Here is a 16328-nt window from a genome sequence, read left to right as displayed (position 1 = left end):
AAAAAAAAAAAAAAAAAAAAGAAGTCCTGTGTTTATGGTGAATATATAGTTTTGTGGAAGTTTCTTTAAAATTTCAAACTTTATAAATCCTAGCAAACCTATAGCCCTTTTTCAGTATTATGTTTAATTCTACTGCAGTAATGTGTAAATTAACTTACAATTATGGAAAGAGCCCAGAAAGAAATACACATATTTGCAGTCAATTGATTTTTGACAAAGGTGCTACGAATACACGATGGGTAAAGACAGTCTGTTCAATAGTGTTGGGAAGACTGGGTATTCACGTGCAGAAGAATGAAATTAGATTCTTATCTCACACCATATACAAAAATCAACTCAAAATAAGTTAAAGACTTAAGCCTAAGACCTGAAACTGTAAAAATACTAGAAGAGAAAATAGGGGAAAAGCTCCAGGACATTGATCTGAGCAATAATTTTTTTGGCTATGAACCCAAAAGCCCAAGCAACAAAAGCAAAAATAAGCAAGTGGGATTACATCAAACTCAAGAGCTTCTGTACAGCCAAGGAAACAATCAACAGAGTGAAGAGACAGTCGGCAGAATGGGAGAAAATATTTGCAAATGACATATGGGATAAGGCATTAATATCCAAAATATGTAAGGAACTCAAATGACTCAATAGCAATAAAACAACCTGATTTTTAAAATGGGCAAAAGATTTAAATAAACATTTTCTTCAGAGAAGACACATAAGTGGCCAACAGGTATATGAAAAAATACTCAACATTACTAATCATCATGGAAATGTAAATTAAAACCACTATGAGATATCACCTCAAGCCTGTTAGAATGGCTATTATCAAAAAGATGACTGATAACAAGTGTAGGCAAGGATGTAGAGAAAAGGAAATCCTTGTACACTGCTGGTCAGAATATAAATTAGTACAGCCATTATGGAAAACAGTATCAGGTTCCTTAAAAAATTAGAAATGGAACTACTTTACAATACAGCAATCTCACTACTGGGTATATATCTAAAGGAAATGAAATCAGTATGTTAGAGATATCTGCACTCCCATGTTCATTGCAGTATTATTCAAAATAGCCAAGCTATGGAGTCAACCTAAGTATCCATCAGCTGATGAACAGATAAAAAAAGTGTGGTATAAATACACAATTAAATACTATTCAGCCTTTAAAAAGAAAGAAATCCTGTCATCTGAGACAATGTGGATGAACCCGGAGGACATTATGTTAAGTGAAATAAGCCAGGCAAAGAAAAACAAATACCACCTGATCTCACTTATAGGTAGACTCTAAGGAAATTGAACTATAGAAGTATAGACTAGAATGGTGGTTACCAGGGGCTGAGGAGAGGGGTAATTGATGTTGAGATGTTGGTCAAAGGTTACAAAATTTTAGTTAGATAGGAGGAATAAGTTTAAGAGACTGATTGTACATCATAATGACTATAGTTAATAGCAATATATGGTATACTTGAAAAATGCCAAGAGGCTGAATTTTAAGTGTTATCACACAAAAAAAATGTGAGGTAGTACATATGTTAATTAGCTTGATTTAACCATTCCACAATGTATACATATTTTAAAACAGTATATTGTTCATGATAAATATATACAAGTTTTGTCAATTAAACAAAGGAAAATAAAATAAAAGAAAACCAAAATTAAATTCAAATATTTACATCCAAGTGAAACTAGAATGAACTGAACTTAGAACAAATGAAAATCATGGTTTTTTCCCCTCCCCCTCCCCGCATTTTAATTGAATTACATACAGAGGCAATAAATTTAGGAAGAGTGAGCAAAAGGCTCTCAACCGATTTGAAATAAAAAAAGAAAAAACCCACTGGGTGATACTGTTTCACCTTCACCAACAGAAAATGTTTCATCCAACAAAATAGTCTAAAGATTTTTAAGGGGTGCTTCTTAGTCTGTTTGGTCAATGATAGAAGCATAATACCTCTCCCCAGACTTTAAACTATGTGTAAACTTATATGATTTATATAACCAACAAAAGAGGTGGTCCTGGGTTCTAGAGTCCTTTATATATTCAACAAATTGAACAATCTATTATGTGCCAGGCACCCTTCCTATGTTCTAGGACTATGCAGTATAGAATAAAACAATGTACCTTCCTTATAGAACTTACATTTAGGGATGGAAGGAAACAGATAATAAAAAATGAAATATAAAAATATAATATTAAGTAGTGATAAATGCTACAGAGTAAAATCAAACAGGGTATGAGGATAGTGAGTGTTGGAAGGGGGGATACTATTTTAGATGGGATGGTCAGAGAAGTTCTCTCTGTGACAATACCTAAATGATATGAGGGAGCCAGCCACGAAGCTGTCTGATAGAGAAATTTTGTAGGCTTTGGGAACAACAAATGCAGAGGTCCTTGAATAGGAATGTGCTTGGATTGTTCAAGAAACAGTGAGGAGGCCAGTGTGACTGAAATAGAGAAAGCAAGGGGAAAGTGATCAGAGATGATTTTAGAGTAGTAGCCAGGGGCCAGGTCATGTGAGATACTGTACGCCACAGCAAGGACTTTAGATTTTATTCTAAGTCTTATGGAAAGCCATTGGAGGGTTTTGACAAGGAGAGCAGTGTTATCTGACCTGTTTTTAAGGGGTGATCCTGCCTACTATTTAGAGAAAAGTCTCTAGAAAAACAGGGAGACTAACTGGTAGATATAAAGCAATTGCAATATTCCAGGTAACAGATGATAGTAAGGTTTTAGCTGTGGAAATGTTGGTAAGTGTCCAGCTTTGGAATGTATTTTGGAGGTGGAGCCAATGGATGTTGTAGATGGATTGAATATAAAGTAAGATAAAGAGGAATCAATGATGATTCTAATGCTGAGCAGTTAAGTGAGTAAAGGTATTTACTGAGGTGGGTGAAGACCGGGAGGAATAGGTTTTGGAGGGAAGATCAATAGCTCAAGACAGGACATGTTGAGTTTGAGATGTCTTTTGGACATCCACTTGGAGATGGAAAATAGGCAGTTGGATATTTAAGTCTGGGATTTTTGAGAGAGGTCGACACCAGGAGATAGAAATGTGGGAATCATCCAAGGTATAGATGGTATTTAATGCCAAGAGACTGGGTGAGATGACTAAGGGATATGGATAGTATGGGCAATAAGGGAAGAAGTTCAAAGATTAAGCTTTGGAGCATTTCATTGTTGAAAAACAGGAGATGAGAACAAATGAACAAAAACAAAAGAAAGCTAAGAAAGTATATTCAAGATTAGCCAGTAAGGTAGGAGAAAAACTAGGATAGTATGGTATCTTGGAAGCAAAGTCAAGATGTTTCCAAGAGGAGGGAGGGAACAACCCTGTCCAGCACTACTGATAAGGTGACCAAATATCCTTAGTTGCCCAAGACAGTCCTCGTTTATTCCTACTGTACAAGAATAATTGTTAACCACATCCTTTTTTACTCTCAGAAGTATCCTGATTTGGATGATAAACTGTATGATCACTATGGTGATAGGTCAACACGAGGAATAAGAATTGATTATTGGATTTGGCAACATGGACATCATTGGCAATCTAAGCAAAAGCAGTTTCAGTGGAGTAATGAAACATCTTTGGATATTGGGGATGATACATTGGAGTGTGGTTTCAAGAGAAATAAAGGAGGCAGTGGCAATACGGTAACTATAGACAAATATTTTGGGGGGTTTGCAGCAAAAGAGATCAGAGAAATGTAGTTGTGGAATGATGTGGGTAAAGGGAGATTTTGTTTTCAGGGTAGGAGATAGTACAGCATGTTTAAATGCTGATAGTATTTCAGTAGAGAGGGAAATTTTTTAAATGACTTTTTTTTAAGAGCAGTTTTAGGCTCACAACAAAATTGAGAGAAAAGAACAGAGATTTTCCATACATCTCTTGCTCCCACACATGCATAGCCTCTCCCATTATCAATATCCTCCAGAACATGGTACATTTGTCACAACTGATAAATCTATACTGACACATCATTATCACCCAAACTCCACTATTCACATTAAGAATCATTTTTGGTTCTGTGCATTCTAAGGGTTTGGACAAATATATAATGACATATATCCACCATTATATTTTCATACAGAATAGTTTCATTACCCTAAAAATTCTCTATGCTTGGCATAGTGATCCATCCCTTCACCCTAACTCATGGCAACCATTGATCTTTTTTACCATATCCATAGTTTTGCCCTTTCACATGTCATATAATTAGAATCAAACAGTATGTAGTCTTTTCAGATTGGCTTCTTTCAGTTAGTACTGTGTATCTAAGTTTCCTCTCTGTATTTTCATGTCTTGATTGCTCATGTTTTTTGAGCACTGAATAATATTCTGTTGTCTGGATGTACCACAGTTTATTTATTCATTCATCTACCGAAGGACATCTTGGATACTTCCAAGTCTGGCAGTTACGAATAAAGCTGCTAGATATATCCCTGTGCAGATTTTTGTGTGTACATAAGTTTTCAACTCCTTTCGGTAAATACCAAGGAAAGCAATTGCTGGATTTAATGCTAAGAGTACATTTAGTTTTATAAGAAACTGCTAAACTGTCTTTCAAAGTGGCTGCAGCATTTCGCATCACCACCAGCAATGAATGAGACTTTCTTCTGCTCCCTATTCTCGCCAGCCTTTGGTGTTGTAAGTATTTTGGATTTTGGCCATTCTAATAGTTGTGTATCAGTATCTCACTGCTTTTTTTTTTTTTTTTTTTTTTTTTAAAAGATGACAGGTAAGGGGATCTTAGCCCTTGACTTGGGGTTGTCAGCACCACGCTCTCCCAAGTGAGCGAACTGGCCATCCCTATATGGGATCCGAACCCATGGCCTTGGTGTTATCAGCACCGCACTCTGCTGAGTGAGCCACGGGCCAGCCCATCTCAGTGTTGTTTTAATTTGCATTTCCCTGATGACATATGATGTGGAGCATCTTTTCATATGTTTATTTGCCATCTGTATATCTTCTTAGGTGAGGTATCTGTTGAGATCATTGGCACATTTTTAAATTGCGGTGTTTATTTTCTTATTGTTGAGTTTTAAAAGTTCTTTGTATATTTTAACTAACAGTCCTTTTTCAGATACGACTTTTGCAAACATTTTCTCCCAGTATGTGGTTTGTCTTTTCATTCTCTTAACAGTGTCTTTTGCAGAGCAGAAATATTTAATTTTAATGGATTAGCTTATCAATTCTTTCTTTCATGGATTATGCCTTTGGTGTTCTTTGTATCTAAAAAGTTATCACCAATCCCAAGGTCACTTGGGATTTTCTCCCATGCTGTCTTCTAAGAGTTTTATAGTTTTGTGTTTTACATTTAGGTCTCTGATCATTCTGAGTTAACTTTTGTGAAGGGTATAAGGTCTGCATCTAGACTCATTTTTTTGCATGTGGATGTCCAGTTGTTCCAGCACCCACCATTTATTGAAAAGATTATCTTTTCTCCATTGTATTGCCTTTGCTCCTTTGTCAAATATCAGTTGACTGTATTTATATGGGTTTGTTTCTGGCTCTCAATTCTGTTGCATTGATCTATTTGTCTATCCTTTTGCCAATACCACACTGTCTTGATTACTGTAGGTTTATTGTAAGTCTTAAAGTTGGGTAATGTCAATCCTCCAACTTTGTTCTTCTTTCAAATTATGCTGACTAATCTAGGTCTTTTGGCTTTCCATATAAACTTCACAATCAGCTTGTTGGTGTCTACAAAATAACTTGTTTGGATTTTGACTGGGATGGCATTGAATTTATAGATCAAGTTTGGAAAAACCGACATCTTTACAATACCGAGTCTTCCTATCCAGGAACATAGAATATCTCTTCACTTATTTAGTTCTGTGTTTTCTTTCATCAGTATTTTGTAGTTTTCCTTCTATAGATCTTAGGCATATTTTGTTAGATTTACACCTAAGTATTTCATTTTTTTAGGTGTAAATGTAAATGTTATTGTGTTTTTAATTACACATTCTACTTGTTCATTGCTGGTATTTAGGAAAGTCTATTAACCTTGTATCCTGCAACCTTGCTATAATTACTTATTAGTTCCAGGAGGTTATTTTCTTCTCAATTCTTTCAGATTTTCTAAATAGATGATCACGTCATCAACAAACAAAGACAGTTTTATTTCTTCCTTCCCAGTTACTATACCTTTTATTTGATTTTCTTGTCTTATTGCATTACCTAGGACTTTCAGTACAATGCTGAAAAGTAGTGGTGAGAGGGTACATCCTTGCCTTTTTCGTGATCTTAGCAGTAAACCTTCTAGTTTCTCACCATTAAGTATGATGTGTTAGCTATAGGCTTTTTGTAGATGTCCTTTATCAAGCTGAGGAAGTTTTTCTTTATTCCTAGTTTGCTGTGATAACTTTATTCTTTTGCATGTCAATATCCAAATGTCTTAGCAGCACTTATAGAGAAAGGACAGGCTTTTCAATAAATGGTGATTGAATCCAGTCAATTGAATGTGAGTAGAAGTGATGTGAGCATTTTCCTGACCAAGGATTTAAAGAAAGAGGTGGACTACCTCTGCTCTCCTTTTCTCCATTTTTCTGGCTGAATGTAGGCTATGATGAGATAGGAAGTGATGGTTAGGTAATGAAAAACACCAACAAAAGGTAATATGGACTTCTTTTTTTCTACTTTGAAAAGTAATTAGCTCCCCTCACCAACTCCTGTAGTACTAAAATCCTCAAGGGGTATTTCCATGTTATGAATTTCAGTGATTTTTTTGTGATTCTGCCAGTTGCTGCCATTCTAAGCTTTATTACCAAGCACTTATATCTCTCAAACTGTTCCCTCTAATTTTCCCAATCACCAATTATACAGACAGTCCTCATGATGTCAGAGCTGAGTAGTAGTCAAAACTTTAAAGCCATGTTGTAGAGGAGGATGTTTTCCTCTCTTCACATTATGCTTTATTAATGGGATCTTCACACTGGAGTGTTATAGAGTTTGTTTGGAAGCAGTTTTTTGGAATTATTTATAAACCTTCTTTCGCTGTGACAGACATACAGTTGAGGGCTTGTGTTGGAACAGGCATAAGTAAGGATCCTAATCCCAGTGCTGCCATCAGAAGAGCTATACTTCTCTCATGACAAGGCATTGTTCATTAGGATAAGGTCATTGTGCCTGACTCTGTTTGCCCTCAGGATGAATTCTCTTGAAGCAGACCCTACCCCAAATATGACTTGAAAATATTCATGGGTCAGGACTCTTTACCAGTTCTGCAAATGTGCCCTGTCTCAGCCTTTCCCAGAGCATCTTCAGCCTGTATTCAAAGTAGACATCCACTGGGCTCATTTCACTAGTTCACCAGACCCATCCCAGCCTAGCTGGCCCTGGGTGCAGCTCCTGACACTCAGGGATAGGAGAAGGGGATACATTCTAAGAATACACAGGGTTTGGCTCAACCTAGACTAAATGGGAGGTACCAGAGGGAAGGTTTGCCTGAGACCTGAGAAGGACAGTAGAAGGCAAGTTAAACTAAATGGGCAAAAACAGATCCATGACCACAGTGAATGAGAAGGACAGGAGGTAATCATGCGAGCTGCACCAGCAAAGGATATGCTACTATGTAAGTTCACAAGCATGCATGTGGGATGTGGGGTGGGGCTTGGGGGAGAACCGTGGGTATGGTAAGTTAGCAAGGCTGCCTCTGTGTCCCACGATTAATCCTTGTGTGTTACTTGGCTCTGAAATTTAGATTTCAGGAGTAAATCAGGGTTACAAAGGTACTAGTGGAGGCACTAGGGAGTAGAAACATAGCTGTTGCAATTTGTTGGAGTGGAATCCACTTTAGGAGGAAGTAAATATTGCTTAGCAATCAGAATATAGGTCAGCATCTTATTTCAATCTTTTATTTGCTCTCCTATATTAAAGATAATACTATCTGATACATAAACACAAAAGAGCTAAAACACACAAAAAGCTTAAAATAGGGCTTTTCTCAGTACAATAAATGTTAACAAATAAAAGACCTTGTTTTCTAAATGAACTGACAACAAATTATCCAATAGGTATTTAAAAGTCTCACACAGTAAAACCCGTCAGCTTTTCGTAGAACCACTCCTCTGTCAGTAAATACCTTGGTATAAAGATTCCAGCACCTCTAGAAAAATGAGAGAAGCTTGCACTGGTGTAATTTTGGACATACCTGTAAAACATAGAGAAAGGAATATGTGGCTGTAGTCTTGAGAGATGAGCCCCAAAATAGGTCCTCCCAGGGACTGAAGCACAGGTAAAGAAAGACAAGGGGAATGAATAGACTTTATAACGATAGTGACTGGATTTCATTCATACTGCTACTATAACAAACTACTACAAGCTTGGCAGCTTAAAATAACACAAGTTTATTATATTACGGTCCTGGAAATCGGAAAACTGAAGAAGGTTTCACTACGCTAAAACCAAGGTATTGGCAGAACTGCTTTCTTCCTGGGGTTTCTAGGGGGAGAATCTGTTCCTGTCTTTTCCAGTTTCTAGAAACGGCCTGCATTTCTTGGCTCCAGGGTTCCTTCTATTTTCAAAGCCGATAATGTTCTGTGTAGACTTTCTTATGCTGCCTCCCTCTTCCATATCTAAAGTATCCTTCTGATGACATTGGCCAGCATAATCCACCGTAATATTTGTTAAATTCAGTTCATTAGAAACCTCAATTCCATCTGCACCCTTAAAAAGTAACATAAAATGTTCACATGTTCCAGAGAAGAGGACCTGGACATCGTTGGGGGGCCGTTATTCTGCCAAACACAGTGAGAGTGGCATTTAAACGAGTTTTAAAATGGACAGCAGTAACAGCATCAGATTTGTCCATAATCACAATGCTCTGTTTATCTATTTAGAAAGCAGGGAAAGGAAAGGCTCAATAGGAAGGATGTGGGGCCTAAAGGATAGGATTCAAAACCAGCCAGGTTTCTGTCTCGGGGAAGTGGGTTCGTGGTGTGGTCNCCACAGGCTCCTAGTTGATGTCAAAGTCTCCTGTCCGCGCGGCAGGTATGGTGGATTCTGCCAGGCCACAGTGCAAGTCTGTAGAGGAGAGGCTTGAGAAAAAGGAGGAGCGGGAAAATGGCCTGGATTTCTGGAGGTGTGTGGGGTTGGGGGGTGGGCGGCAGGCACTGACTGGAGACTCGAATCGGGGTGGGGTGACTGCGGCCAGAGCAGGTCAGTCATCCAGGTGCACCTCCTAATCTTCCCCTCTCTATCAGCCTTCCAGGAACTTCCCCCATCTTCCTCCCACACCCTCCCAAATTGGGGGCATGAAAAGATGGGCTTTGGAGGTGGGGATGATGAGGGCGTCCTGATTACAAGTACCTCTTCACAACCTGCCTTCTAGAATATGCGGAGCCCTTCCCCCATTTTGTGCTGCGCAGGACAAGGGGATGTAGTACACCTAGTGGTGAATCCTTAGAATTGGAGAAGGGAGTAATGGGAAGACTATGACGTCAAGAGAAGGAGTTATTATCTCTGGAACCCTGAAACAGAGCCTAACTAAAATGAGAGTATTCCACCAGCAGGACCCGCAGTGCTTGAAGGACATAATATGGGGATTTCTTTCCTCCTTGGTGTTGGTCTGTCCACCAAGCACTCAGCTGCTTACCATCATTTCCTGACTGTCTTACCTTTTCATCTGTTTGTCCATAGGCCTGCTTTAAGGCTGGTCAGTTCTGCAAGAAAGGAAAGGAGGAGACTGGCTCAAATCTCTGTGGAGGTTGGTGAGAAGGGGGGCAATGCAGGGGACAGCCACAGAGGAAAGAGCATGGCAGGAGGCTTTGATTCAAGTGGGTACAAGACTGCTTCTACTGCTACTTCTGCTCTCTGCTAGATTTGCACGCTGCCACAGCCTCCCTTGTCCATTTCGTGCAGGACATATTAAGAATGTTGAGGGAGGTGTAGGTTTAGCTGTGACTGGGAGGAGAAGACCTGAGAGCCGGGCCCAGGAGACAGGAACTGTGAGACAGATTGGACCTTGAATGGAAAAAGTGATATTTGTCTCAGGGGCCAGGGTGTGTGCTATCTACCAAGCACTCAGACTCCATTCTCTCCTGTTACTTATCTGTAGGACCCCCTGCAGTTGGCTCTGGGGTTTAAGGCCACTTGAACAAGGAAAGGAGGGGAAAATTGTACCACATCTGTGAAGGTTCGTATGAGAGTGGGTACACCTTTGGGTGGGGTAATAGAGTCCAGCATGGGTCCAGGAGTGATTACGGTCCAGTCTGGGTGGTCCTTAGCCTCTCTCATTGCCAACATACTTTCCCACCATCCCTGTGCCCATTTTATAGCAGGCAACAGGGACAGAGAGTCTTTCTCATAGTCAGGTATATGGCCCAACATTCAACATCAGTCTCTCTGTGTAAGTCTCTGCACAGGGTGACACACTTGGAAGAGACTCAAAGCCCCATTTCGTTCTCTCTTCCTAGATCCACATCCAGTGGCAGCTCTGGTGGTGTTGGAGTTGCTGCTGACCACCACCCTCAAAGGTCTGCACCCACCCAGGAACCATCCATCCTCCCCCAGCTTGGTTGTGCCTCTTCTGCACTTTGTGTTATTAACTGAGACTGTGCTTGGGAAGGAGGGTAACTTACTTCTGGACTGGGGATTGACTTTATCTCTTGTTCCAACCTTATAGCCTAAATCATCAGAAGACCAGAGTGTGAAGAAGCAAGTGTGTGACAGATCTGTGGCTGAGGCTGAGACTAGGGGAGGGGTACATACCTGGGCTTTGTCTGTAACCTGTGCCATGACCGGGACGGAGATTGAACCTGGTGCTCAGGCTATGCATGAAATGAAAGCTAGAGAAGAGGTTGTGGGTAGGGCTGAGATAGAGAATGAAGCCCGTCTGGTGGTTAGACCCAGGATTAGGACCCAGGCCCAGTTGACTGGAGCAAGGCCCAAAACTAAGACCAAGATTATGCCTAGAGCAAGTCCCAAAATTGAGGCTAGTGCAGTGGGTAGGTCATGTCTAAAGAATAAGGCCAAATCATTTCCTGGGTCAAGATCCAAGCATGAAGCGCAGGTGTGTCTCCAGCATGAGTCTGCGGCTGATGCAATATCAGAAACAGCGGAAGAGCCCCAGACCAATGCCATAGTGTCTCCACTCTTCAGTTCCGATTCTAGGTCACTTACTAAAACTAAGTGCCTGTCTGTGGATAGAGAACTGGTTAATATGTGCAATGAGAGCTTTCCTCGAATGAAGGCCCACTACCAAGCGGGAATTCAGCCTTCATTTGAGTCTGAGGAGAAGACCAATATTGGGTCCTGGTGCCATCCCAGGCCTACATCAAAGCAAGAGGTTTCTCACAATTCTGATTTTAGACGGGTAGACAAATCCTCTCTGAGTTCCTGGTCCTGGAGTAGAGATGAGGTCATTGCCAGATTTCATCCTAGGAACAGGATAAAGGCCAGTACCAGGTCTAGGCATATGGCCAAACAGTATGCTAATACCATGTCTAGGCCCCAAACCAATCAGCACCTCTATATTGTATCTAGTTCTGGTTCTGAGGATGAGTCTGTTATGAGTTCCTGGCTTGGGGCCAGAGAAAAAACCAATACCTGGTTCAGACCCAGGAAAGAGGCCAATAGCAGGTCCAAGTTTAGGTCCAAAAAAGAAGTTTGTGTTGAGTCCAGTTCTGGGTCTGAACATGAAGTCCATATGAAGTCCTCATTTTGGGACGGAGAGGAAGCCAAATCCAGGTCCAAACCGAGGTCCAGGAAAGGGACCAATACCAGGGCCAGGCACAGGGCCAATCGACAAGCTTGCATTGATTTCATGTCTGGGTCTATAGATGTAATAAAAAAACGAGTCCTGGTTCTGGCCTGGAGAAAAGGCTAATACCTTTTCAAGGCCCAAGATCAAGAAAGAGGCCAGGGCTAAAGCAATAGCAAAGGAAGAGGCCAAAATCAAGGCCAGAACCGGGGCCAAACATGAAGCCAGGTCAGAGGGAGAGGTCCTCATCGGGACCTGGTTCTGGGCTACAGAAGAGTCCAGCATGGTGGATGGGGCCAGCATCAAATCCAGTCCACACGTGGAGGATGAGTCCATTGTTGGAAGTTGGTTCTGGACTGAAGAAAAGGCCAGTATGGGGACTGTAGCCAGCAGTAAATCCAGACCAGGGCCTGAGGAGGAGCCTCATAGCAATTCCTGGCTTGGGGTTAGAAAAAAGACCAGTATGGAGACTGGGGCTGAGGCCACCTCTGGATCTGTACTAGCAGCTGATGATGAAGAGGTCATTGTTGGTTCCTGGTTCTGGGCTGGTGAAGAAGTCAACCCAGAGGCGGAGGAAGAGACCATATTTGGGTCTTGGTTCTGGGTCATTGATGAGGCCAGTGTGCAATCTGGTGTCAGGGTCAGCTGTGAGTCCAGGCCAAGGTCTGAGGAAGAAGAGGCCAGTGTGCAATCTGGTGTCAGGTTCAGCTGTGAGTCCAGGCCAAGGTCTGAGGAAGAAGAGGTCATTGTGGAATCTGGTGTCAGGGTCAGCTGTGAGTCCAGGCCAAGGTCTGAGGAAGAAGAGGTCATTGGTCCCTGGTTCTGGGGTGGAAAAGAAGTTGATTTAGAGGCTGGAGTTGGAGAAGAGGCCAGGCCAGTTGCTGAAGAAGAGACAATATTTGGGTCCTGGTTTTGGGCTGAAAACCAGACCCATATAGATTCTGGGGCTGAAGGTAGCTCTGACACCATGCCAGGGGTTGAGGAGGCAGAGCCCATTATTGGGTCTTGGTTCTGGGCCAGATTAGAAACTTGTGTGGAAGCTGATATCAACAAGTCTAGCCTGGAGGCTGAGGAAGAGGCCATTGAATCATCTTGTTTTGGGACCAGAGAAAAAGTCAGTATGAAGTGTGGGGCTGCTGCCAGATGCAAAATTATGGCAGGGGCTAAGAAGACCAATAATAGATCTTGTTTTGGGGCAAAAGAAGAACCCTGTATGTATCCTGACAATGGAGGAAGCTGGAAGTCTAGGCCAGAGGAGGAAGAGGACACTTTTGATTCATGGTTCTGGTCCAGAAAATATGGAAGGCCAGAGGCCATTATAGGCTCCTGGTTATGGGCTACAGAAGAGTGCAGTGTAGATGATGAAACTGGGGAAGAGATTAAGCTACCAGCTGAAGAGGAGACCATGATCAATTCCTGGTTCTGGAAAGAAGATGAAGCCATTATGGAGGCTACCGACAGAGAAGAGTCCTGGCCAGAAACTGAGGAGGAGGATATTATTGGTTCTTGGTTCTGGGCTGGGGAAGAGGATAGACTCGAGGCAGCAGCTGAAGCTACAGAAGAGGACAGGCTAGCAGCTGAAGAGGAAGCAATTGTTGGATACTGGTTCTGGGCCAGGGAAGAGGCTGTTAGGAGAGAGGCTGGGTTTTGTAGCAAATCCAGTCTCAAAGCTGAAGAGGAGGAAGTCATTGTTGGGTCCTGGTTCTGGGAAGAAGAGTCCAGTCTGGAAGCAGTGGCAGAGGCCAGGTTTGAGTCCAAGCCTAGGACTGATGAGGAAGAAAATACTGTTGGATCCTGGTTCTTGGCTGAACAAAAAGCCAGTATGGAAGCTGGGTCTCAGGCAGTGGAAGCAAGTACTGAACAGGAGCCCATTTGGGGGTCTTGGTTCTGGGCTGGAAAAGATGTCAGTGTAGAAACAGGGACATGCTGTGTATCCAAGCCAGAGGATGATGAAGAGATGATTGTTGAGTCCTGGTTCTGGTCTGGAGATCAGACTGTTAAAGAAACTGGAACTGTGACCACTTGTGAGTCCAGGCCAGGAAATGAGGAAGGGGCAGTTTGGTCTTGGTTTGGTCTTGGTTTGGAGCTGAAGATGAGATGAATAATGAGACTGGCAATGAAACCAACTGTGAATCCTGAGTATTAGCTGATGAGGATGAGGCCATAGTGGGGTCCTGGTTCTGGGCAGGAGATGAAGCCTGTTTTGAATCAAATCCTAGCCCTGTATTCAGGGCCATTTGCAGGTCCACATGTCCAGTTGAACAGGAGACTGATCCTTCATGCAGGCCACAGAGCTGGGAGGAGGTCACTATTCAGTTCAAGCCTGGTCCATGGGGTAGAGTTGGCTTTCTGTCTGTAAGCCCTTTTAGATTTCCAAACCAAGCAGCATATCTGTTCTCTGAAATGTTTGGGGGAAAGCCCAAGTATGTGGAACTTAGCCCAGAAGAAGAAGATCAGGAATCTTTGCTTCAGCCTGATCAACCTGAACCCGAGTTTCCATTTCAGTATGATCCTTCCTACCGCTCAGTCCAGGAAATTCGAGAGCATCTTAGGGCCAAGGAGACTATGGAGACTGAGAGTTGGTCCTGCAGCTGCATACAATGTGAGCTTAAAATTGGTTCTGGAGAGTTCGAAGAACTCCTTTTATTAATGGACAAAATTCAGGATCCTTTTATTCATGAAATATCTAAAATTGCAATGGGTATGAGAAGTGCTTCTCAATTTACCCGAGATTTCATTCGGGATTCAGGTGTGGTCTCACTTATTGAAACCTTGCTCAGTTATCCGTCCTCCCGAGTTAGGACAAGTTTTTTGGAAAATATGATTCGCATGGCTCCACCTTATCCAAATTTAAACATAATTCAGACGTACATATGTCAAGTGTGTGAGGAAACAGTTGCTTATAGCTTGGATTCCCCTGAGCAGCTGACTGGAATAAGAATGATTGGACATCTCACTACTACTACTGACTATCATACACTGGTTGCCAATTATATGTCTGGGTTTCTCTCCTTATTAGCTACAGGCAATACCAAAACAAGGTTTTATGTCCTGAAAATACTACTGAATTTGTCTGAAAATCTTGTCATGGCAAAAAAACTACTCAGTGCTGAAGCAATGTCAGAATTTATGGGCCTCTTTAACAAGGAAGAGACAAATGACAATATTCAAATTGTTCTTGCAATATTTGAGAATGTTGGTAACAATATCAAAGAAGAGGCAGTGTTCACTGATGATAATTTCAATCTTGAGCCACTTATTTCTGCATTTCATGAAATTGAGAAATTTGCTAAGGAACTGCGGTGCAAAACATAATCAAAATGACCCTGAAGCAGAACAAAAAAAGTAATATCAATCACTTACCTCTGATTGTCCTTATGTCCCCGAGTTATGATCCTTGAGTGGTGCTTTGGTTTTCAAGTTATTTCTGTGTTGCAGTGTGCATCTTTAATGCCAATACTTTGCCCAACTCTCTCTTTCAGCTGGGTCATTTTTCTGATGCCAAATGAACGTTAGAACTGAAAACACACTTGTTGATATTTGTCTTGTCCAAATTGTGATATTTAGTATTTGAGCTTATAGTGAACTGAGCCATCATAAATAAGCTACCCTTCTGATTGTTGTTCTAATGTAATCTGTCTGAGTCTTGTTTGTGTTTCAGTAAAGTTCTATGTTAAAGTTGGCAGAAATCACCCTTCTCTTTGAACTTAAAATACAAACACAAAGGTAACAAACACACATGAACACAGAAATAATTAATGTATGAATAATAGTATAATACGCTCCTTGCAGAAGCTTTTTTCTCAGCTTTAAGTGCAAAGGTTACCATGGACTGCTACTCAATGCATGCTTCAGAGAAAAAGGACCCACTTAAGTTGGACTCTGAAGTGTAGGAAAGAGGTTGGTGGTTTAAAGAAAAGCATGGAGTTGGGAAAAGTGTTCCTGTGGGAGTCAGGTATACAATCTACCTGAAATGGGTGGGAGGAATATATGGAGGGACATAAAGGATGAGGTAAGTTTTGAAGAGCTGAGAAGCTGCATTTTTCAGCTCAAATTACAGCTGTTTCTTCCGGGCTACCTAAACCTTAAAATAATAAGACAGAAAAGCACAGGAATTTGATTGAGTCAGGAAGACGATTTAATCATGATGGTTCCCATGGCGAGTGTTAAGGCAGTATCATACAGCTAATAAAAGTGATGTATAGGTTTTTAAATTAACTAGGAAAAACCCTGATCCTTTCTATATTTGGCATAATAGAGAAGACTGGTCTTTTACATGGGAACTATCCCATTTAAAAAATAAATGTGAGTAAATGAACCAATAATAATTATGAAAAATAATACGATGACATAAAACATGTTAAAGGAATAAAGAGGTACAAGAGACTACAACTTCACAAGAACTGGCTTGCCAAATAGAAATACAAAACTATTTAAAGGGAATAAACTGTAAGATTACCAAAGTTCCTGAGTTCATTCCACATGTTTTTTACATTCACAAAGGTTGTAAAAGTGTTCAGACAGGAGCAAACGTCAGGGATAAAATTGGTTTGAGGAGAGAGTGCAAGATAAGAGGAAATAGAAAAAGTTCTATTTTTTCAGGAAAGAAGCTAGACAAAATGATCCTGTTACTTTT

The 16328-nt window shown here is 41.1% G+C and overlaps 1 protein-coding gene across 1 annotated transcript; it reads left to right on the top strand.

The window, feature by feature from the left end:
- Positions 1-9737: 9737 nt before the first annotated feature.
- Positions 9738-16028, top strand: GPRASP1 (G protein-coupled receptor associated sorting protein 1). Its single transcript, XM_008580906.1, is given in 5 exon segments — positions 9738-10126; positions 10407-11785; positions 11787-13757; positions 13760-15003; positions 15005-16028. Coding segments are annotated over 4 exon segments (4311 nt in total). The 5' UTR covers positions 9738-10126; positions 10407-10726; the 3' UTR covers positions 15042-16028.
- Positions 16029-16328: the final 300 nt, after the last annotated feature.

This window comes from Galeopterus variegatus, unplaced genomic scaffold, assembly GCF_000696425.1.
Source record: "Galeopterus variegatus unplaced genomic scaffold, G_variegatus-3.0.2 Scaffold2201, whole genome shotgun sequence".
NCBI lineage: Eukaryota > Metazoa > Chordata > Mammalia > Dermoptera > Cynocephalidae > Galeopterus > Galeopterus variegatus.
The sequence above is the reverse complement of the archived record's forward strand: the minus strand, read 5'-3'. Positions and strand labels throughout refer to the sequence as shown.